At 34.9% G+C, this 23,215-nt stretch overlaps 2 protein-coding genes across 2 annotated transcripts; both read left to right on the plus strand.

Moving 5' to 3' along the window:
• The first annotated feature begins 1,131 nt into the window (after positions 1-1,131).
• On the plus strand, positions 1,132-11,246 carry LOC144351991 (uncharacterized). Its single transcript, XM_085491524.1, has 3 exons — positions 1,132-1,317; positions 1,595-1,834; positions 9,252-11,246. The coding sequence occupies exons 2-3, from the start codon at positions 1,596-1,598 to the stop codon at positions 9,715-9,717; spliced, it is 705 nt and encodes a 234-aa protein (XP_085347650.1). The 5' UTR covers positions 1,132-1,317; position 1,595; the 3' UTR covers positions 9,718-11,246.
• Positions 11,247-19,386: 8,140 nt separating this feature from the next.
• Positions 19,387-22,400, plus strand: LOC144351947 (galactosylceramide sulfotransferase-like). Its single transcript, XM_078009224.1, has 2 exons — positions 19,387-19,493; positions 21,212-22,400. Exons 1-2 carry the CDS (start codon positions 19,387-19,389, stop codon positions 22,293-22,295), a joined length of 1,191 nt encoding a protein of 396 aa, XP_077865350.1. The 3' UTR covers positions 22,296-22,400.
• The last annotated feature ends 815 nt before the right edge of the window (positions 22,401-23,215 follow it).

A 23,215-nucleotide genomic window follows, 5' to 3' on the forward strand; every position in this document is an offset into this window, starting at 1 on the left:
ATGCCAGCAATGTGATTGCTGGTTCGAATCCAATACTTTTAGTACGGTTTTTGAATGCTAGTGAGAACAGTGCTCCTATAAACAGAACTTAAATCCTATCACTTGTGTAAAGACACTCGTGGTACAGTGAATAAGGTAGTGCTCTGGGAAATCCAAGATTGCAGGTTCGAATCACAGACGAATTAAAGACGCTAATTCCCCTTTTCTAACTCTTTCCCCTCAATAATATTTCTCCTTCTTTAGAATGTATTGACCCACTAATAACGAATATTCTTGAGCACAGAATGTGTGCATAATCGTCTTTTGGAACCTTGCCACGTTTGCATATACACCAGTATGAGCACATTTTAGAAGCAGTATACCGGTCATTAGAATTGAAGATTTGTCTGGGGGTATGTTTATTCCGGGGGTTATGTTTATTTGGAACTTAACGGTAGTGGTCATGTCCGACACATGTTCTAGATGAACAGCTTTAGTCACTTCGCATGTGAACACACGTATGTATACCTTACTAGTATTGTATCCTTGTGTTTACTCGAGTCATACTTAGGGGACATATTCAAATGAAATTCTGGCAATGGCGCAGAAATTGGTCTGGCATAGCATTTCCCAACAACTCGCCGGGAAATAAAACATTTATTTACAATTTGGTTTACTGCAAGACAAATATGTGGAATCCAGTATCTTAAAATGTGTGGTTAACATGTACAGCAACTGTTCTACAAGAGGGAACAACATTTACACTCCAATTGCCACCTGTTAAACTCAATGAGCTTCATACTTTGCGGCAAACATTTGCTGGGTGCAAGCGCGCCAGCTGCAATCTCATGCGATAAGCTTGCTTGAGCTTGTCATTTTGTCAAAGGGGGCAGAACTTTCCGAACCGGTGCATACTCATTGACATGAGCCAGCTCAAGCAAGCATCCAATAACATTTGGCTCTCTCGGGACTTCCGGCTGGTTGTTAAATGGTGGCTATCATATTTAAAAATATTCAATGGTTGTCACAAATATATTGATCCCCGCCCTATTACGGATGTGCACATAGATGCCTCAGGCTCAAACCAAGGATCAGGCAACTGTCATCTCTAAGTCAGTCAGTTACTAAGTGGCTATCTCCATGGCCCCAGTACAATACAACGGGAACTCGCACGTACAGACTGACATTTACGGGTGATGTAATGCTTTACTAGTCTAATAATGTTCTGTTTTCTTCAAATTCTCGCGATAGTAGACAGCATCTAGTTTAACCTGACCGCAGTTGGGAATGAAGCTAACATAGATCAGTTGGCATTAGTGATTTGAGTGATTGTGACAGGTAGGTAAACGTAGTTTGTAACTGCGCTGTTTATTTAAGTTTATTCCGTTCATTATGTATGGTTACTTGTAATGATGTCTATATGTTCATATGCCATTCTTATTGTCAAGACGTGTTTTTATAGAGTTCTCAGTCAATTACTGTTTTCAATTACAAGAGGGTTTCAACCCAATGTCGGTAATTTGTCTTTGCCTTCATCAATGGTGAGCCTTGGTTGAACTTGAAAACAACCCATAATTTTCTTGAATCAACTGAAAACTCGAATATTTCTATCCAGAATGAAATACTGTACTGGAAAGGTTAAAATATTGGTAATAATATTGGTGGTAATGGCAGTTACGCGCCCCGACCTGTATATTCCACGTAAAGGTGGCACATGTTTTTTATCGGACAAACAGCATGAAGAATTGAAATTTTTAATCATTGGAGTGTGCCATTCACTGGAAGAATTGGACGTGACTTACTGGTTAGACTATGGGACACTTCTTGGAGCAATGAGAGAAGGAGGTATAATAAGGTGAGGGATTGGTGGTTCAATATAGAAGTGCAACATATAGCATTGTTACAGTTTAACATCCGAGCTGAGGTGAAAGTCTCGAAAGACGACCATTAGCAAGCAAATACAATAACAGTTGTATTTGTTTTAACAAAGTAACGTAATCAATATATTATGATAAAGGTAAAATGGTAAAGGCGTCGATCATTTTATAAGGTTTGCAAGCGCTACACGGATAAAACCTGTTTTTATATGTCAGTCATAATATAAGACACGACGTCGCATTGTGTGTATTCAATTAAACATTCACACGCATCGGCAATTGTAAATTACTCATTACAGCAAGTCCCAGAAGTATTGGGGCAGCCAATTTGCAAACTTGATAGCGAATTGGCTAACTGCTTTCGTTTTGACTAAACAGTTTGCTTTCGAGTCTCGCTGGCAGCGACTCATGGTCGCGTCCACTCTGGGCGAGTCTATATTGCATTAGGGAACATAGTATGCTTTTACTTAGCCTAGTACATGTCCCTGAATTATTTGTTTTGCGAGGCGTGATAATGTGAAACTAGTTTCCCTGGTCAGCCTGAAAATGGCCACAGTCAGCTGGTGTACAAGTGATGTGATAAATGCGATTAATCCATCGATATTTACTATATGGGAGGGGGGGGTAGCCATCTTGAACACTGATTGAAACTAAATCAAGAAACAACTTGAGAAACAAATCAGGGAGAAAATAATACAATTCGATCGTTTTTGCGTGGACAATCCTTTGTATACGAACACCTCATTTCACAAAGAAAATAGAACACTTTCCCTGGTATATTTAAAAGCGAAATTGCCATCCAAGTGAAATATGACGAACATTTTGTCAGCTATTACCATTTACACTATTTGTGCAGCTTTTTTTAGTTTGTGGAGAGATCGTTGACCACCTTTATTTATCTGTCTGTCTGGTTGGCTGTGTGCCTAGGCTGTGACATTTATAATGGATTCGTTTACCTATTCATACACACGTGAGAAATAAATACATTCTTTTATTCGTCTGAAAAATTGTTTCTGTGCCAATGGGTGGTAAATTGGTATGTTACACCATACCATGATGATTTTGGTGTGACCACTCTTTCACCTCTATCTGAAGATCATGCCACAAATCATGCCACCCAATTCGACACGCACGTAATAGTAGAGATTTATTTCAATAGGCGGCGTTGTTTTGTGCCCGGGCATCTATTGTTATTGTGTTTAATAAAAGACACTAGAAAATACTTTTGTGCAACAGCAATATATTATCTAAACTGTAGGATGAATTTGAATATTTCAGCGAATCTTGTACATTCCTCACTAATCAGTGTGATAAATTTGAATAGTTTAGCGAATCTTGTGAATTACTCATCAAATAATGGAATGAATTTGAATATTCCAGGGAATCTTGTTAATTACTCATTCAACAGTGGGATAAATTTGAATATTTTAGCGAATCTTGTAAATTACTCATCAAATAGTGGGATGAATTTGAATATTCCAAGGAATCTTGTAAATTACTCATTAGACAGTGGGATGAATTTGAATATTCAGTGAATCTTGTAAATTACTCATTAAGCAGTGGAATGAATTTTGAATAATAGATTTTTCAGAATGTATCGTAGTTGGCGCTCACACACACACACATACGCTAATAAATACACGTCATTTTGAAAACGTATTCACAGTATTTTGAATATTTCAAAATAGATTTGAATACGAGGTCGTAACGAGGTCACCGTGAATAAAAAATTTTTTATTATTTTTAATTGGACGAGCATGGACGTCACACAAGATTTTTCAGAATGTATCGTAGTTGGCGCTCACTCACACACACACACACACACACACACACACACACACACACACACGCTAAGAAATACACGTCATTTTGAAAACTAATTGAGTTTATTACACAAAAGATAGGTAAAAGTAGATCAGTTACATGGAATATACATATTTTGTTGTTTTTTGTTTGAGTAAATAATCAAATAAGAATGGATTAAAAAACTGAGTAATATATAAGTTCTAAAAATGAAATTTTAAAAAACTACTAAGATAAGTTACATGGAATATACATTTTTTTGTTTTTTGTTTTTGTTTTTTTTGTTTGAGTAAATAATCAAAAAAGAATGGATTAAAAAACTGAGTAACATATAAGAATAAAAATGACATTTTAATATTTCCTTTCAATGAGTAAAGCAGACTGTACACTTATTTTATTTCATAACTCTAATTTATCATAGAAGAAAAAAAGAGATAGAATAATATTAAAAAGCGATAGTTATATAAAGAGGGTATAAGCTATGTGTTGGAAATTTGAAAGTATGAGTCACCCAGTAAAACTGCGGTCATCAATCTGGTAAAATGCAAAGTATGCAAAGTCGGTTGATAGCCGTACATTTTTTTCAAAAATGGTGGACTACGCTACGATGAGTTAAAATATATATTAACCTGATCGTTTAACATAAATAATCATCACACGGAATGAGTTTACGGGCGTAACGTAGTGATTTTCATTTTCCCCTGGAGAAGAAGGTACGTCCTCGTCTTCTTGCCAAGTTTGAGCTTTCGTGAAACAGTCATCTCATTAATACAGGACGTATTGACCACACATGACTTGAAATCAAAGTATTCAATGATTGTAGATCCACGTATGAGAAATCTATTAAATTCCGTGACATGACTACCGCACGAGTCAAAATAGTCTTCGTGGTAAGGGTATTTCAGACAGAAAGTGGCCTAATGCGTCCCACCCAATGAATATCATTGGTGTTTGATACAAGTGATGTGTATTACTTCAAAGCACACTAGTGAATGCCAGTCTGAACTAAATCACAAGATTAAGTTTAAGGCGTAGGGTTATTTATAACTCGCTCATCATAAGTGTTCCCAACGTGAAATAGACCTCCCACGTAGATGATAAACAACAGATGTTGGTGTATTTGTATATTTATCTAAAACATGAACACTCGCGAACAGGGATATCGAATAGGGTTTCAAGTTGAAAGCGCTCCCCATATACGTGAATTTCGACCTGCATGTATGGGACACTCGCATATTTCTAACATCAGTCACTGATAACAGGACTTGACATTCTGTTGACCCCGGCGCTATCAGTCAACTGACTGAAACTTATTTTTATCGATTAGGCTTTTCCTAAAATACTGCTGTCATTTTCCACGTCATAAAAAAACATGGCCCGCAGTGGAGGGATTTGATCTCTCAAATAAATGAAATATAACAATGGACATTATCGAAACTTTCAATCCTGTCGTTTTTTTAAGATTCGATAACGTAATAACGCGTTCTTATGTTATGATTAGTACTCGAAATTGACTCTATGGGGGATAAACATGGGTTCAACTTGATTCGGTCAACATGAATCAGTATGGTATGGTTCCATCACTTGTCTGAAATGACCCGTGAAACAGTGACGTCTTGTGTGGTTATATAATATCGTTACATGCGCACTTACGATTCCTGACCTGACACCATTCAGTCACCATTCAGATTTTTTCTGTACCATCGGTAATTCAGTGTACCGCTCGAATGCAATGCATCAATCAATAGTTTATTTTTGAAGGTTTATATCACAACGACTGGAAAACCGACCGAAAATCGCAAAATTTTAGAGTTCAATCTTTACTCAGCCAACCATCAAGACTATTCAGTTCATTCTCTCTTCACTAATGAAACATGATTTCGAATATCCTTGAATTCCAATCGTAAAGTAATTAACAGATATACTAAAATTATGTCCTTCATCTTGTGGGTCTCCAGAAATGTTGACGTCCACATGTTCTTGCAAGGAGCGTAGTTTGAGTATTATGTCAGGATTGTCCTTGTTGGAATTTGAGTCCATGAATTCATCAATTGGTTGTTTCGCTGAGGCGTACAGTCTCCGAGTCAATGTCTTGATGATGACCAGCTAGATGTCCCGTTTCAAAGTATTCAATTTGCCGAGCTAGTAACTTCAATTGTCTCTCTGTAGCCAAGCCAAGCCCGTTACCTCAAACAGGAGATCGCCTATGTTGTTTCGTTTTTACCGTTGATCAAGGAAATTCGAATCTGGTGGTGAGGTTGGTTGAGTGATTTCTTTTGCCAGGCTGTGAAGGATGTCATCGTAATTTGTGAAAAGTCATAGTGCTTCATCTAATTTGGTTTCAAGCCATTAGATGAGAAAATAGTTTTTTAAAGCATCGGCTATAGCTCTCAGTGTTTCGAGCTTGGCTCTGTCGTTCAAATCGGTCAAAACTAAATAAGCGAAATATTGAATATGATTGTATTTAATACATTCTGTTGCACATTCAAGCAGGGTCAGCCCATTGTCATTTGACCATTCAAATGTAACGGCCATTCTTGCCGCTTCTAGAATTTCGAAATCAAGGATATTCGAAATCATGTTTAAAAAAATGACGAAGTACTGCCATTTCATTAGTGAAGAGAGAATGAACTGAATAGTCTTGATGGTTGACTGAGTAAAGATTGAACGTAAAATAAACTTTCAAAAATTAACTATTGATTGATGCATTGCGTTCGAACGGTACACTGAATTGCCGATGATACAGAAACAATCAGATTGGCTAAATGGTGTCAGGTCAGGAATCGTTAGCGTGCATGTAACGATAATATATAACCACACAAAACGTCACTGTTTCACGGGTCATTAAAAGTAATGAGAAGGAAGCGCTAGTCCAAATTAACAGGTATAAAATTTCACTCTCGTCATATCAATCCATGGATTCTATGGCCATTTCATAACGCTACTGTAATGAGTAAAACAATTGTAGCACTTATCAAGCGATGGTCACTGTGGAATGCCATGGGGGTGTGCCTTTTCAGACAAATTAATTATTGATGGAACCATACCATACTGATTCATTTTGACCGAATCAAGTTGACCCCGTTAATTTCGTAAAGTCAATTTCGAGTACTAATCATAACATTGGCATGGAGAACGCGTCATTACGAGATTATTTTGGCAGGAGGTCTGGCGTTATCGAATCTGAAAAAAACGAGATTAAACGTTTCGATAATGTCCATACGTACGCGTTTTATTTCATTTATTTGGGAGATCAAATCCCTCCACTGCCAGCCAAGTTTTTTTTAAAACATGGAAAATGACGATAGTATTTAGCAAAAGCTAGTCAATAAGTTCCTGTCAGTGAATTGACTGATAGCGCTTGGGTCAACAGAATGGCGAATCCTGTTATCAGTGACTGGTATTAGAAATATGCGAGTATCTCATACATGCAGGTCGAAATTCACGTATATGGGTATCGCTTTCAACTTGACACCTTATTCGATATCCCTGTTTGCGAGTGTTCATGTTTTAGATAAATATACATATACACCAACATCTGTTGTTTATTATCTACGTGGGAGGTCTATTTCATGTTGGGAACACTTATGATGAGCGAGTTATAAATAACCCTACGCCTTAAACTTAATCTTGTGATTTAGTTCAGACTGGCATTCACGAGTGTGGTTTGGAGTAATACACATCACTCGTATCAAACACCAATGATATTTGCGGGGTGGAATGCATTGGGCCACTTTCTGTCTAAAATACCTATACCACGAAGACCATTTTGACTTGTACGGTAGTCATGTCACGGAATTTAAAAGATTTCTTGTACATGGATGTGCGATCATCAAATACTTTGATTTCAAGCCATGTGTGGCCAATACATCCTGTATTAATGAGATGACCCTTTCACAAAAGGTCAAACTTAGCAAGAACGTACCTTCTACGCCAGGGGAAAACGAAAATCATTACGTTACGTCCATAAACTCATTCCGTGTGATGATTATTATGTCAAAAGTTATTCTGTGAAACGATCAGGTAAATATATATTTTGATTCATCGTAGCGTAGTCTGCCATTTTTGGAAAAACAAACAAACTGTATGTTGATCAACCGACTTTTCATATTTTACAGGATTTATGACCGCAGTTTTACGGGGTGACTCATACTTTTAAATTTCCATCACATAACTTATACCCTCTTTATATAACTATCGCTTTTTATTCTCTCTCTTGTTACTTCTATGCCAGATTAGAGTGATCGAATAAAAAAAAATACAGACTGCTTGACTCATTGAAAGGAAGTATTAAAATGTCATTTTATTTATCCTTCTATATTACTCAGTTTTTTAATCCATTCTTTTTTGATTATTCAGTCAAAAAAAAAAAAATAAAAAACAAAAAAAAAATGTATATTCCATGTAACTGATCTTAGTAGTTTTTTAAAATGTCATTTTTTCACTCTTGTATATTACTCAGTTTTTTTAATCCATTCTTTTTTTATTATTTACTCAAACCTCAAACAAAAAAACAAAAACAAAAAACAAAATGTATATTCCATGTAACCCATCTAGTTTTACCCAACTTTTGTGTAATAAACTCCGTTAGTTTTCAAAATGACATGTATTTATGTAAGTGTGCGTGTGTGAGAGCGCCCTCTACGATATGTTCTGAAATGTTTTTCGTTACGTCTATGCTCGTCCGATTGAAAATAATTGAAAAAAACAATAAAAAACAAACAATTCAAGGTAATTTATGTAAATTTTATTCACGATGACGTCGTTACGACCTTGTATTCCAATCTATTTTATGTATGCAAATGTATTCATAGTATTCCATTGTGACGTCATCCTCATTCAAATTGACCCCTACAGTCATTTATGCTAATTTATGCACGGATTCCCATTGTGACGTCATCATTTATGCTAATGTGTGCACCGTCCCCATTGTGACGTCATCGCATCCCGTATGACGTCATCACATCTCATGACGTCATCGCATCCGAATATGAGCAGCGCTCTCATAGTGTAACATAAACTACTGGTGGCGGGTTTCACCACTAAATATGCATGTATGTATTAGAGGTATAGATCTAGAAATATGCTTACTGCAATAAACAAATAATGCTGTTATTTAAACTTCAAAAATATTCGGCTTGATAGCTACCTCTAAAATAAAAACTCAATGAAAGCAGTGTAGCTGCTAATGATGCATGGCAACGCTTAGACTGGCTCTGTCATATTACACCGTGGTATGCGGGGAGCGCCCTCTATGAACCATATAAACATCCATTTCCTGCTACACTACTTCGGTCTAAAATACTGTATTTGATCAAATTCCCTCAACTCCCATTCCTACTGATATTCAACGGCCCACCTTAAACTGTTTGATTAGGTCCTATAACATTTTGTGTTGAGATGTTTCTAGTGTTCCGATTGGGCTAACTACATAAACATATTAGCGATGATTAAAACATACATAAAGACTAACACCGCTCTTATCACACTACACATATATAGCAGAACTATAGATGTGTTTCTAATTGGCATCCTACTGTCAAATTGTGTTACCACAGGCAACTCATTATTATTTCTGCTTATATTTTCCAGACATGACTATGATGGCGACATTTCTACAATATCTAATGATAAACCGTACACTGATGACCTGCGCAAGCTTTTGCACAAATCTGGTATTACACTGGACCCAGAACGATGTGAGGACTATCCGTGCTTTAGTAGAGCTCACTATAAATCACGGTCGCTTGACCTCTTTAATTGGAGAATAGTGGAAGATGTGTGTAATGATGGTGGAACATGCAAACTAGTAGAACGGCCAGCCAACGAGCCATACAGCAATTTGCCGGTAAGAATGATGATTGCACAGCATGAGCGCGTCCCGTTGACTTGGATTTTACCAACAAAACTTGTACCATTCTATGACGACCATCTATCAGTTCCTAATGAGCCATATACAATAATTAAAAACAGATACCCCTTTTCACATTCAGTAACATTCCCATATAAACATCGGTGTTGGATCCCTTATCTATGGAGATATATTAATGGAATGTAAAGTACAACGGCTTTTGGCAATGTGGTTAATATGCATGTTTCATACGTTTGAATTGTTCTACTTTTCATTATATTTGTTTACAGTTATCGGTAATACACAAGACATGCTTGTGGTAGCCAATGTAGATATGTAATTTTTTGTTTTTTTATAATACAGACTTCACTCATCCCTTGAATGGAACATATTGTATTTTATAACGTTGCAATAATTGGTTTGAAAAAAATAAAATAATTCAAAATTATATTGAAAACAATATATAGCATGTAAATTCCAGGAAAATTAATGAGTAACCTTAAGTATCAATTTTGAAGATGCAAATACTGTAAAATATAAATGTTAAATGTTAAAGAGAATTGTAATGTACTGTGTTCTCATGACGCCCCCTACATGTTGAATGCAGACCCTGTTAACTTTGATGTTGTTAAATATAGTTCAATTAATATAGTTGATTTTTGTCTGTGTTTACACCAACGCTCACTGTTAACATATCAATCCGAATTCAAAACCCACCTAAGCAAACAAATATTTGTTGAAGACCAGTATTGTGAGACACATAATTACTCCAAAAAATAGATTTTGTTTTAATTTTCGGGTTGATTCGTTAGTAGTTAATCCAACTTCTGTTGTCATGACACCTATCTAGTTGTATCTCAAAGAGATGCCACTAAAGGCTGGAGTAAACATGAATGTTTAGCTTTCTGTAATTACTCGGGTTGTTGCCTTACGATATTGAGTCTACTCAATATGCCAATATGGGTGCTAATATTTTTTTGCTGACAAACTTTCTTCATGATCACAAGGAAAGTGTATTAGGCATGCGAGTTTTCATATATCTTTTGTTTGCATATAAACCACGTACTTGTATTTATATCGAGATTATAAACCACACAGTTGTATTCGTATGCATACTGTAAATTACAAACATATATTCATATGAAAAGCGGAACTTGACTAATTACGATATGACCGTCGCCATCGGGACTACTATTTCTGACAGTTTGGTATTTGTAGTTTATTAATATAGCGGACGATTAATCCATAAGATATGACGTGTTCAGTACTTCGTGTGATTGGCTGTATGATTGAAGGCTACGCCTTATAGTCTTTATACTTCTTTGTAATTGCACGATAACCTATGTCATTATGCGAACTTCAATGCAGACATATAGGTAAGACCTCTTTGCAAACTTGAATCACAAAGTTGATATTAAACATATGGAATAGGCACAACAAATGTAATATGATGATACTGGACAGATGTTCGTCGAAATAACTATCAAATGTATGAACAAGAAACTATACTGGTTTGGCTCTTTATGAACACAATCACCACCATGCAATGCGGCGGTTTGTCTCAAATTGATAGTAGTTATTTCTATCAATTATTTCGGGTTAATTATATACGTCACGATTTAATTCACAATGGCGGACTGGCAACTATGCATTTTCTATGTGCCTTGTATTTTACTTCATTTCACTTGAACGGATTTTATTTATATTTGAGATAAAACAAGACATGATTGTTTGCATATTGTTTTTATTTGTTTTGATTGGAATATAACCGGCTGATGGCCATTATTATCCGAAAACCTGTAATCTCGCATCTGTTAATGCATGTATAGAACGATTTTCCCGCATATATTCGTGGTGACATGGCCGGCTAATTTATGGATTCTATGAACGGCAATACTAAACGTAAATTTATAGCATTGCAGATGTTTTCACCTTGGTACATTACATGAATATCATCCGTAATGTCTTCAAAAATAATGACATATACCAATGACACTTTTTACAGCTGAAACATGCACAGATAAGGTAAGAATAGCAGAGGCAAAAAACAGGTAACTCAACACACAATTCGGTAACCTAAATACACATTCAAGTGACCGACAATGTAAATATTTCGTCGCGTCAATAAGTAGTTAATAATTAAATTGAAAACCTACCAGGCGACTCATAAATGGTTGTTTCACACAAGCACACAAAAAACATATGCTACAGTGCGTGTATTATGTTCACCTGTAGTATGATATTTTATCACAGTACGATAACACCATTCCAGGGTAGGACCACTTGTCAAAACCACACCACATCAAGTTTAGTCTAGACTTATCAGCAAACTGGCACTATTTAATTTCGCAGTTGTAGTCTATGGGACTTCCAACGTCTAGGAAGAAACCTGGATGTGAAACACAGATGGAACATTTACTAAACTGTGCAGTAGCGCTTTGCATTCATAAGAACACGTATAATTTGTTAACATTGTTTATGAATGTTGTGATCTGAAATTATCATCACTAACATTTCGTTGTTTAGTTGTTCACAGTACAACGCAGATCTCCGCGGTCGAAAATTCTCCTGATGTATGAATTCAGTTAATGGGATCATTTTTAATTGCTAATTACGAGTGTCTATACTAAATGTCTGTGACATATATTTGGATCAAATTGCAAAAATTGGGGTTATCATTTGAAGAGAATGTCGAATAAACTCTGTATTATGATAATCTGTTTATGTTGCAAAATTAGAATCTGTCTTTACAAAATAAGTTTTCAAAAAGCCACAGCTGTAATGCAACAATTAAAATATACACAATCAAAAATAGTGGTGACAATTTCGTCACGTGTCCTACTACTGTCTCGGACAGTGTAATTTAGTGGAAAAATATGCTTTACGTCATACTGAAAGATATTGATAAAAAATAGTCCATCAAAACAAGATTGCGGACCTGCCGATATAATAGTGTGTACTACAGCACAATGTAATCAAACAAATTGAATATATCTCTAACTACAATTACATTCGTTTATTATCATCTTTAGCGTATGTTATCACCACAGGTCAATTTTAAATATTACACGTCTGAAGAAAATCCATTCCTCATCTGCTTTTTGTGTGTATGAATGTTTGTTCCAGCTATATATAATGGTAAGAGTGAACGAAATATAATCACAAAATAGTCAGTGTATCAAAGGACTGACGTATACACACAGTCTGAAAACCGGACAGTAAATCTGACAACAAAGCACTTCTTTTTTTTTCAAATATACTGAAACCTAATTGATAAGTTGTATAAAGACCAACAATGCTGTCAAATGTTAGTTCATTTGATTGCTATAAATCAATACAAAATCTTAGTTTAGTATCACTTTATTTATTTATTATTACTTGATGTCTAGAAACTGGTATTTATGTCGCACAACATACGTTTATCCGGGAATGGCGGGGACAGTCCAATATTGTTCAAATCGGTTGAAATATATTTGTGGCGTGACAATTAATGTGAGCTGCGTAGCGTCGAGCGTGTTTTCACATTACACATGTCAATTAAACCAAACAAACTCTACACGTGTTTCATTGACCTGAATGCCCGGCATAAATAGCCCTGGTGATCGATAGTATGTAGTGTTCACCAATGTTTTTTTTTTGAGAAAATGTGTACTGAAAGTTGAATATCACTCCAGGCTATGAACTAAGACATTATTAAGTACATGTAATAGACAAATATTTGACTTTCGGTTAGAATTAGAAAACTCTAACAATGAAAACAGTGTAAACATTGTAATACAAAAGGTTTCAAATAATTTTAAATTTGTAGTGGTTGCTCAGTATATTAATGAATCACTTGTTTTGTTGAAAAAGCTTCATTCAAAACAAAAACAACAGACTACATTTTGTAATCGATCGATGACTGGAAAGGTCAGCGAATATTGGAAATAAACAAGTCCGATTACAAACTATACCAACACTTCAATAAAACATTCTTGCGCAAGGTTGAGGCATACGGTGATAACTTTCATAAAGACTTGGCTACATTTCGAAGTATGTTACAGAAGATGCGACCTGAGTGTGTACACAAAGGTAGATTTGTAATTGACTATAACGGACGTAGTAATGCCACGATACTGAACAATAATGCACCCAGTTATTGCAGTGATCTTAGCAAAGAGGATGTTTACATACACAATCAAAGCAGAAATGTTACGGTTTAGTTACGTGATGACCAAACCATGACGAATTTTAACGCGTATTAAATTGAAATGAAAGCTTTTTTGGTACCAAGTGACTTTTTTTTCCGTTCAGCTGAAAATCTGTCATTCGTTAAAATTTGGTATAAATGTTTTTATTATACAACGCTTATAACGAATATTTGAACATATCTTAAATGATATAATCCAGCCATGTGGATTTTGTCTGCATACCATGAACTTTTCCCACAGTTGCTGAGTTGTCCTAAGCTGCTTCTACCCCTATAGTAAGTTGTTCTATATGTTGGTAACACGAGTCTTAGCACATTTAGGCTCTATAGAATTATTTTTCGTGTTGATGAGAATTTCTTCTTTTACTGCATGGAACCCAGCACCAATTCCCTGAAGTATTGTTATCAGAGAATGATAATTCCCTCCAAAAATTGTAACACGACTGATCATACTGTTGTTTGTGATTCTCAGATCAGTGTTATCCTGTTAAGTTGTGTGTCATTTCATGTTGTTATTCTCATTCGATTTCATGTGTTCTGTCATTTTGATTTCCATTTCATTTAACCTGGAGATGGTTTTGTCCAGTCTTTTTTTTTTACACTTTTATTCTCACCTTCTCATGCGTATATCAAGACTTTTCAATTTAGGCAGGTAACGTGTATGCCTGTAGTTACGAGGTGAGTGCCGTGCCGTTCGAATTCTCTCCTTTTCCAATTGTGCATTACCATCTATTCGCTATATAGTTATTACAAAAATGAGAGCTGTCTCTCAAAATATGACTATTTGTCGTTTTTATTTTATTTTTTAGGTTAACATCCTAATTTGGATACGATTACAATACATTCATTATTATACGTGTGATTAGATTTGAAAAGAAGGTCGGCTGTTGGTTTTATTTTCATATGTTTGTAAACATTTCACGTTCATGTCAGGTTTTAATGTTATCGAAGTTCATCGTAATTGAATACAGTGTACAGTCACATTCCTGTATTGTATGACGGCTTAATTATCGTCTTATTAAACCTTATCTCAAGTACACATGATCGTTCCGTTCGCAGCCCTGTCGACAAAGCAAAGACACACACACAGATGAAGTCGTGTTAACTTCTAATCTCTAATCTCAGTCGCCCTGTGGAGAGCCCGCCAAGGCTGGCTTGCCTGCCGAGATCTTTCCAAGACACTGCCTGCCTCCGGGAGAATTCGCCACAACTCTGACAAGACTAGCTTTATTCACTTCTCAAAAGTTCAACCTATCACATGCAGGTTTAAGAGCTCGAGGCGTGGCCTCCACACATTCCACTCGCATGTAGCCAATCACACGAAGTACTTAACACGTCATATATACTATGATTAATTGTCCGGTACATTAAGAGACTACACATACCAAAATCCGACGTTTAAATCGTAATTAGTTCCAATCACTGACTAGAGTTCCATTCAGGACCCTGTATAAACCTAAATGATGACAGGTTATGGGAGAGTGTTGAATGATGTCATCCTGTCAAGTCGATATCTAGGCACATGGAAATAAATTATGACAATTAAAAAGGGTAGTTGATATGCATACACACCTGACCCATAAATTACAAACATATCCTATTTATGGCACATGTGTACAAGTCATATAAAACATGCCACATAATAATAATAATAATAATAATAATAATAAACTTTATTGATATCGTATCCTTTATAGGATCTTGAGTTAAATTACAATAAAGTGTGGATGGAAAAAAAACAAGAAAGACAATAAGATAAAATATCATAAAAATGATAACAGAAAAAAAAACCTTGCAGATATGCCTTGATATTAATATTGTTGTTTATTTGGATGAGAATGAAGGCTTTTTCATGTTATTTTCTCTAATTTTGAAACATTCGTAAATGTATTTAGCTAGTTTTATAATTGTTTTATTTTCATTGTTGTTCATCATAGCTATCATTTTTTCTTCATCTGTCGTGTTTGGGAGTGACATTTTTGACTTAGTGTTTAGTTGGTTTCTTTCATTTTCATATAATTTGCAGTTAAGCAGAAAATGTTTTTCATCTTCAATTTCGTCTAGGTCACACACATGGCATTTCCTTTTGCATGCATCTATTTTATTGTAGCGACCCATTTCTATTTGTAGAACATGAGCACTAATTCTTAGTTCTGTTAGTGCTGATCTATGTTTAGAGTCTTTTATTACTGAAAGATACTCCTCATATGAGCAGTCATTTTTTAATATTCTGTATGTGCGCAATTTGTTTTTTTTGGTTTTTTCCTTTGTTGTCATCCTGCATTTTTTCTTGACTGTTAATTTTGAATAATTTTCGGAGATTGTCCATAACCTTTTTTGTTATAGAGGCAGCATTATGCAGATGTTGCTTCTCCCACACATTGTTTTCATTTACATATTTTAGTATGCTTTTCACACCAGTTACCCAGTTAGATGTATTGTTTTTGTCAAGCTCCATTCCAAGTTGATATGCTTCATGAACTAGAGTATTTTCATTTTTATTTTTAATTTTTTGCCAATAATTTATTAAGTGCTTTATGCTCGTTAGAAGTAGGGGATACCTACCAAGTTCTAATAGACATGCTAAATTACTAGCTTTACAGTTAACTTGTAACACATATTTACAGAATTTGGTGTGTAGCTTCTCCATAGGAAGCATATTATTATGAAGATCTTTGGATTGTAGTATGCAATCACTAGCCCATACTTCACTGCAATAGAGTAAGACTGGTTTGATTATGCTGTCAAATAGTTTCAGGTGTGTTTTTATTGGGATGTTATTTTCTGAGTATAATAGTTGTTTCATTTTGAATAGTGCTTTTGTTGCTCTGTGTCCAAGATCTTCCTGTGCTTTGCTGAGTTTACCTGAAGAATTTATTTTTAGTCCTAAATAGGTATATGATGTTACGTTTTCCAATTCTTGTCCATTTATTTTAAATTTGTTTTTTGATAGCATTTTCCCAGATTTGTTGAAAATTATTATTTTTGATTTTGATGCATTGACATCCAGCTTCCACTGTTTTCAATATATTCCTACAGAATCAATGGCATTTTGGAGACCATGTTTTGATTCTGAAAGTAGTAATAGGTCATCTGCATACAGTAAACAAGATAGTTGGTTAGTTAAAAGAGTTGGTGGGTTATTTTGTGATGATTCAATGTGGTATTTGATGTCATTAATATATAGATTGAATAAAAGTTTTGATAGATTGATTCTATGATATTGTAGAATTTACCAGAGATGTTGTTTTTACGGAGTTTGTAAAGTAAGCCTTGGTGCCAGATTGAATCAAAAGCCTTTTTAAAGTCAATGAAACATGCAAAGATTCGCTTTTTACTTTTTAAATATTTACTCAGTAACTGTTTAAGTACAAAGATATGATCAGCTGTTCTGAATTTTGGCATGAAGCCAATCTGTTCTTTCATTATAATGTTATTTTCATTGATATGTTTAGTAAGTCTCTTTTTCAGTACAGAGGTGAAGAGTTTACTCAGACTATTTACAAGAGTAATTCCTCGATAATTTCCTGGGTCAGCTCGCTCCCCCTTTTTAAAGATTGGCGTGATAATACCCATATTCCAGGCACTAGGAAAGTGACCACTGTTGAGGATATGGTTAAACAGTTTTTGTAGAGGCTTTATCAGGACATTTCTACCAGTTGTAATCATTTCATTTGTTATGCTATCTTCCCCGGGAGATTTTCTATTCTTTAAAGCACTGATTGCAGTTTGAATTTCTAATTGAGAAATATTTTGGTCCAGAATGGTAATAGGTGTAATTTTTAGGCTGTCAGTTTCTATTTTTAGGTTGTCGTCAAATGGGATTTCATCTGTATTGAGTATCTTAAAATGTTCATACCACTTTTCAGCATTAATGTTATCACATAACTTATTTTCTTGTCTTCCCTTTAGTTTATTTATTAAATTCCAATATTCTACAGGACGCGAGTTACTCATTGTGTCTAGTTCAGTTAGTATATTATTCTTGTATTCCCGCCTCTTCTTTTTTACAAGCTGTTTATATTTTCGCTTCATATTATAGCATTCAGATCTGAGCTGTTTGTTGTACGGATTAGATGATAATTTAATTGACATTTTATGAACTTCTTTCTTGAGCTTAGTCAATTCACAAGTGTACCACTTAGGGTTATTTTTCTTATTCTTATGTTTTGGGTTTTTTGTCTTTACCTTATGTTTTGTTAAACTTTTACGGGCTGCAGCATGGTAAATATTCGAGAGAAGATCTGTGGCTTTATCGACTGCCTGTTGAGAGTTATCAAAATCAGTTAAATTAAAGTTATTGATTAAGTTACACATATCTTTGCAATGTAGTGCTTCATTAAAAATAAATTTTGATTTCTTGTTCCAAATATATGTGCATGTTTGCTGTTTTAAAGTTTTTGGGGCACCTGTGTGCAACATATCAGTGGTAGAGATTTTTAGCAAGGCATTTGTTTGAATGTGGTAAGATATCTGGCAGTGATCTGACAAGGTTAAATTCAAAGGATGTACATAAAATAAAGAAATATTTTTAAATAAATTTCTACTAACTATTGTATAATCTACAATGCTACTACCCTGACTCTGGTAACATGTATATTTACCAGTAATATCCCCTATGCATCTTCCGTTAAGTATGACAGTGTCTGTGACAATACATAGATTTAAAAGTTTATTACCATATTGGTTCTTAACGTGGATGTCTTGAGAGGCTCGTTTTTTGAAGGAATTGTCTGTATTTGTAGAAACGAATATTGAATTGTCAAAAATTGCCACATCTTTTTCACTTTTGGTACGTGCATTGAAGTCCCCCGTTAGAACTACTGAGCCAAATTTTGAATATTTACTAATATCTTTTTCCAACAGTTGAAAAAGGTCTGATTCTTTCCAATCAAAGATGCTGGAGTGTTGTGGACTTAAGTAAAGTGAGCAAAGGAAAATGTTTTCGTCAAGGTTGAAGAAATCTTTGTCTAAACGAGCCCAGATAAAATCTTCACTACTACTTGGTAATTGTTTTATGCCATTTGAATAGATTTTTTTGTAATAAAAGACAATTCCTCCAGAATTGGAGCGGGCCTTTTTATGTTTTTTACTCCTGAAAGAGTGGAAATATGAGGATTTGGCGATTGTTAAATTTGAGTCTCTATCTGTTTTAGTTTCTACTAGGCTGAAAAAATCTGAAGTACTAATTCTAACTATAAAGCATGGGTCATTAATTTTTTCAACTAAACTACCATAAATGTTCCAAGTTGAAAATGTAAGACAAGTTTTCTTTGCCGAAGAAAAAGTCATGTTAAATAGCTAGATAGGGGAAGGGGGGAAAAAAGAAAAAAAATTTGATATAAGTAATAAAGGAATAAAATTCAGTGCGTACTAATATACCTGGTTCTAGGTATATATATATGTATGTTAAAACATTTGATTGATATTGACCAAGCAAAATATTCCTATTGTTATGGTATACAAAATGCCGCTTTCATCCATTACGGGTTGGCTGGAGTAGTCCGTTATTGCTCAAACGTGTAATCGCATTACACATCTTGCACAGGCTTTATTGACCTCCATTACCGACATACATACCTCAGTTGGACAACAGTATGTTTACTGACAGTCCTCTGATAATTTTTAATTGACGCTTATCAACCATAGGTTGTAAAATCGTTACGACGGCCATGGCGGTATCAATAATGGCGATTTCACGAAAAACTGAGTTCATTCTTCTGAGTTGCTGTTTTCTCTTCACCACCACCATAGTAGCCTATTATGTTTTAAAAACCTCAATGCTTGAATATGGGTAAGACTTTTTTCAATCTTATATCACATCAATTCTACACGGCAATCTGGTGCAGCCATCAAACGGCAACACTAAAGACACTAAATGTATAGCTGTGGTGATTTCATTGCGGATTTTTTCACTTTGACATGAATACTGGAACAATGCCATTGATTGTACGGTGCACTCCATTGATCGACAATTTGTGTCATATGTCCCCATTTTCTTATATTGCAAATCTCAAATATAAAAGTTAAAAACGCGAAGCGCTACACATTCCTCAGTGGCCTAAATTCCTAATTCGAGTAATCGTTCATATGTAATAATGTATAGGTACCGATGACCCGTGTTGTGAGTTCGTGGTTAATAATTACAATGGATGTCAACCAGGCAAAGGTCATAACATTGTCACGACTGTCCTGTGACCTTTTACACACTACAAAAAATGAATGAAGATAGACTTATCGGCGTAGGATCGTGTACTTGTTGATATGCCAGTATGAAAACAATCATTTTAGAGGTGGAAAATTGGAATACCTACAAAACCTGCGAGAAAAGAGAACTACACTACACGGCAAAAAAATTGCTCATTGGTCTAACAATAGTACATCACAAAAATGCACAAAACAACCGTATTGCATCACGACAATACTTTTTTAAAATTTTATATTTATTCATAACTTTGTTATGAATTTTGTACATCGAACTACATGTACATCTTTCCGTGATTACCAAGTTCAGCGTATGCGCACGTCACAGAGTTCAATGTAACAAAAAAATAACACATTATGGTTAAAATGGTTCAAGAACACTCACCATATATTCCTTAAACGTTTTTTCGACATATGAATGTTCGTTTTAGCTGCCTAGTCAATGTATATCAAACGACTGAAATACATGTAAACAAACACTCACACTTAGCAGGCAACTACGTGGTTTAATTTAGGGGCAGGTTAAGTCGTCCTGAGAGCTAAATGCATACATGCGGAGTATGCAAGCAACAAATAGAATAGACAAGTGAAATTTACGTTAGTTATTTTCAAATCACGAAACTGACTTCGAGGATCTTTGAAAAGAGGTGATCTAGACTTGTTAGACATCGGCAGAGAGCACTTGTTGTTTATTTTATTTCATTTTATTTGTAACTTTTCCAACAACCAAAAAACAAACATGTATCTTAGACAGCTGAACAATACACGACAAACAAAATCCCTATACGAAATAACAGTAAGTGATACGAGACAAACAAAATTTAGTTAAAATAAATTAAACATTTATTTTCAAAGTAAAAAGTGTAACGGTTTAATAAAAATAATAAGAATTAATAAAAAATAATTGTCTTCTATTATTATGTTTCTCGATGTTGTCGTTCCTGTCCAAAGAATATAACATCGGGTCAAGAAGTAACACGAGGGGTAACACTCACTGTGTAAGTTAAAGTACACCACCAAACAAATTTAGCAAATTGCATGATTCGAATGGTCTGTAATTCAAAATGATTGCTAGTTGGTAGCAAAACATTTTGTGAAACTCGTCTTTTACTAGTTGCAATGTATTAGTGAGTGATTATAAATGCAGAAATGATGTGTTTGTGGTAGTATGAAGATTACAAATAGAATTATTGTAAGTGCGTATATTCGTAAATTACAATTATTATTATCCAAACTTAAAATAAATAAATTGGCTTATTGCAGGTAGTATATGTGCAAATCAGAATTAACATCAATTTTTTTACACAGGTTACCATCAACTACAACTATTTCAACTACAAGGGCGTCGGTGAGTGACCCGCAAGCACCTCCGTGTGATCATCCGCTGACGAATGTGGTGTTCTTGAAGACTTACAAAACAGCCAGTACTACAGTATCGTCAATACTTATACGTCACGGATTACGTCACAACTTATCTTTTGTATTACCATTGCACCATAATCCGGGATGGTTTTCATCAAGAATAGAACGATTTACCAGTGACATGGCGAAACAGTTGTTGCCACCTCTCCCTGGCACCAAGTACAATATGTTAGTTAGCCATGTTCCATTTAATAAAACCGCTATTGACAGAGTAATTCGAAACGCCACTTATATAACAATACTACGTCATCCCGTGGCCACATACGAGTCAATATTTGGATTTTTTAAACTGTCAAGTCATCTAAAAATTAAACACAAACCCAGTCAAGATCCACTTCAAATGTTTTTGTCAAATACAAAGCTTTATTCTAAACGCGTAAGGGATCCATTCTACAAGACATTACTAGGTAATAGACAAATATTTGATGTTGGACTTGACCTAAACAATTATTACAATGATAATATTGTAAATAGTGTGATACAGGAAGCTTCAAAGAATTTTGATTTGGTGTTGATTGCTGAGTATTTTGACGAATCCCTTGTTTTGGTAAAGAAACTCCTGTGTTGGGACTTTGAAGATATTCTGTATTTTCAGCAAAACAAGAGAAACAACAAATTACGTTTTGAGATTGATGACTGGAAACATCAGCGAATATTGGAAATAAATAAGGAGGATTACAAACTATATCAACACTTCAATAAAACATTCTGGCGCAAGGTTGCAGCATACGGTGATAACTTTCATAAAGACCTGGCTACATTTCGAGGTATGTTACAGAAGATGCGATCTGAATGTGTAGACGAAGATAATTTTGTAATCGACTATAACGGACGTAGGAATGCCACAATATTGAAAACTAATGCACCTGCTTATTGCAATGATCTTAGCAAGGATGGGTTTGACATTCTACTTTCAAGGCAACAAACTATAATATCAGACATGCTAAGCAACCAAACATTTCCAGAATAATGAATAAAAATATGATATCGCAAACATGGACATTATTGCTTTTTTCTTCTTGTTGTACAAGTTTTTACAATGTCTGCTGACACCATTAAACTCTTAATGTGAAAATACTTTTTGTGATGAACTACGAATATGTGAAGATATGATATCTAAGTTTTACTTATAAATATACCTAAATATTGTATGTATTCTGTAAATCATAATGAGTCAGGGAAGACGTTGTTTAATTTGTTTTCAACAGCGTAAATAAGTAATGTTTTGTTACAGTGTTACATTTGTAGATGACGTTTTACGCAAGCACGTGAAAGATTAATCGCATGATATTTCATTAGAGGAGCAAGATGGCTGCCAGTTTATAGACAACAATATAATTTAATACAATGCCACACATGACTTCTGTTTATTATATAACGGCTTGTATGGTTACTTGTCTCTAACAGTATCGCCCGCTCTAGTAGTTGTTCAGAACTTGGCCTTCATCGATGGAGATACATGGTTAGTGAGGAGTGAAAAATGATGTAAAAACGCACTACACGCACCAAAGCAAGGCTGGTAATGATCACGTGGCAAAAAATGAAACATTCAATTCTCTCTACATATATATTTGTGAAATATCACAAAATTAAACTGACCAGGTATATAATAGATTCCATTAGTGTGGAAATGTTGAATATTCGAATTTCCCAACTAGTGTCGAGTCGTGGCACGTATTATTGACTGTGGGAATGATGGGTGAGCGATCACAAAACGAACTATAAACATTACATCAGAATATTATTAAGCCATCAAATAATAAACGAGGTGTTGGTCAAGACGAGAACCAAAACGCTCTCCAATATATTTCTATTGCTCTTAATGTAAATATGGCGTTTCCCCTTGTTTGTTCGCATTTTCAAAGTTGCAGGTCACGCCCAATTTTTTAA

This window comes from Saccoglossus kowalevskii, chromosome 16 (assembly GCF_978046115.1).
Source record: "Saccoglossus kowalevskii chromosome 16, keSacKowa6.1, whole genome shotgun sequence".
NCBI classification, from domain to species: domain Eukaryota; kingdom Metazoa; phylum Hemichordata; class Enteropneusta; family Harrimaniidae; genus Saccoglossus; species Saccoglossus kowalevskii.

Bases quoted from the DNA above. Each gene is read 5' to 3' on its own strand.
- LOC144351991 (XM_085491524.1), top strand. From the start codon at position 1,596: ATGAAATACTGTACTGGAAAGGTTAAAATATTGGTAATAATATTGGTG. The intron at 1,835-9,251 runs GTGAGGGATTGG...TATATTTTCCAG, and splicing joins AGAGAAGGAGGTATAATAAG to ACATGACTATGATGGCGACA.
- LOC144351947 (XM_078009224.1), top strand. From the start codon at position 19,387: ATGGCGATTTCACGAAAAACTGAGTTCATTCTTCTGAGTTGCTGTTTT. The intron at 19,494-21,211 runs GTAAGACTTTTT...TTTTTTACACAG, and splicing joins ACCTCAATGCTTGAATATGG to GTTACCATCAACTACAACTA.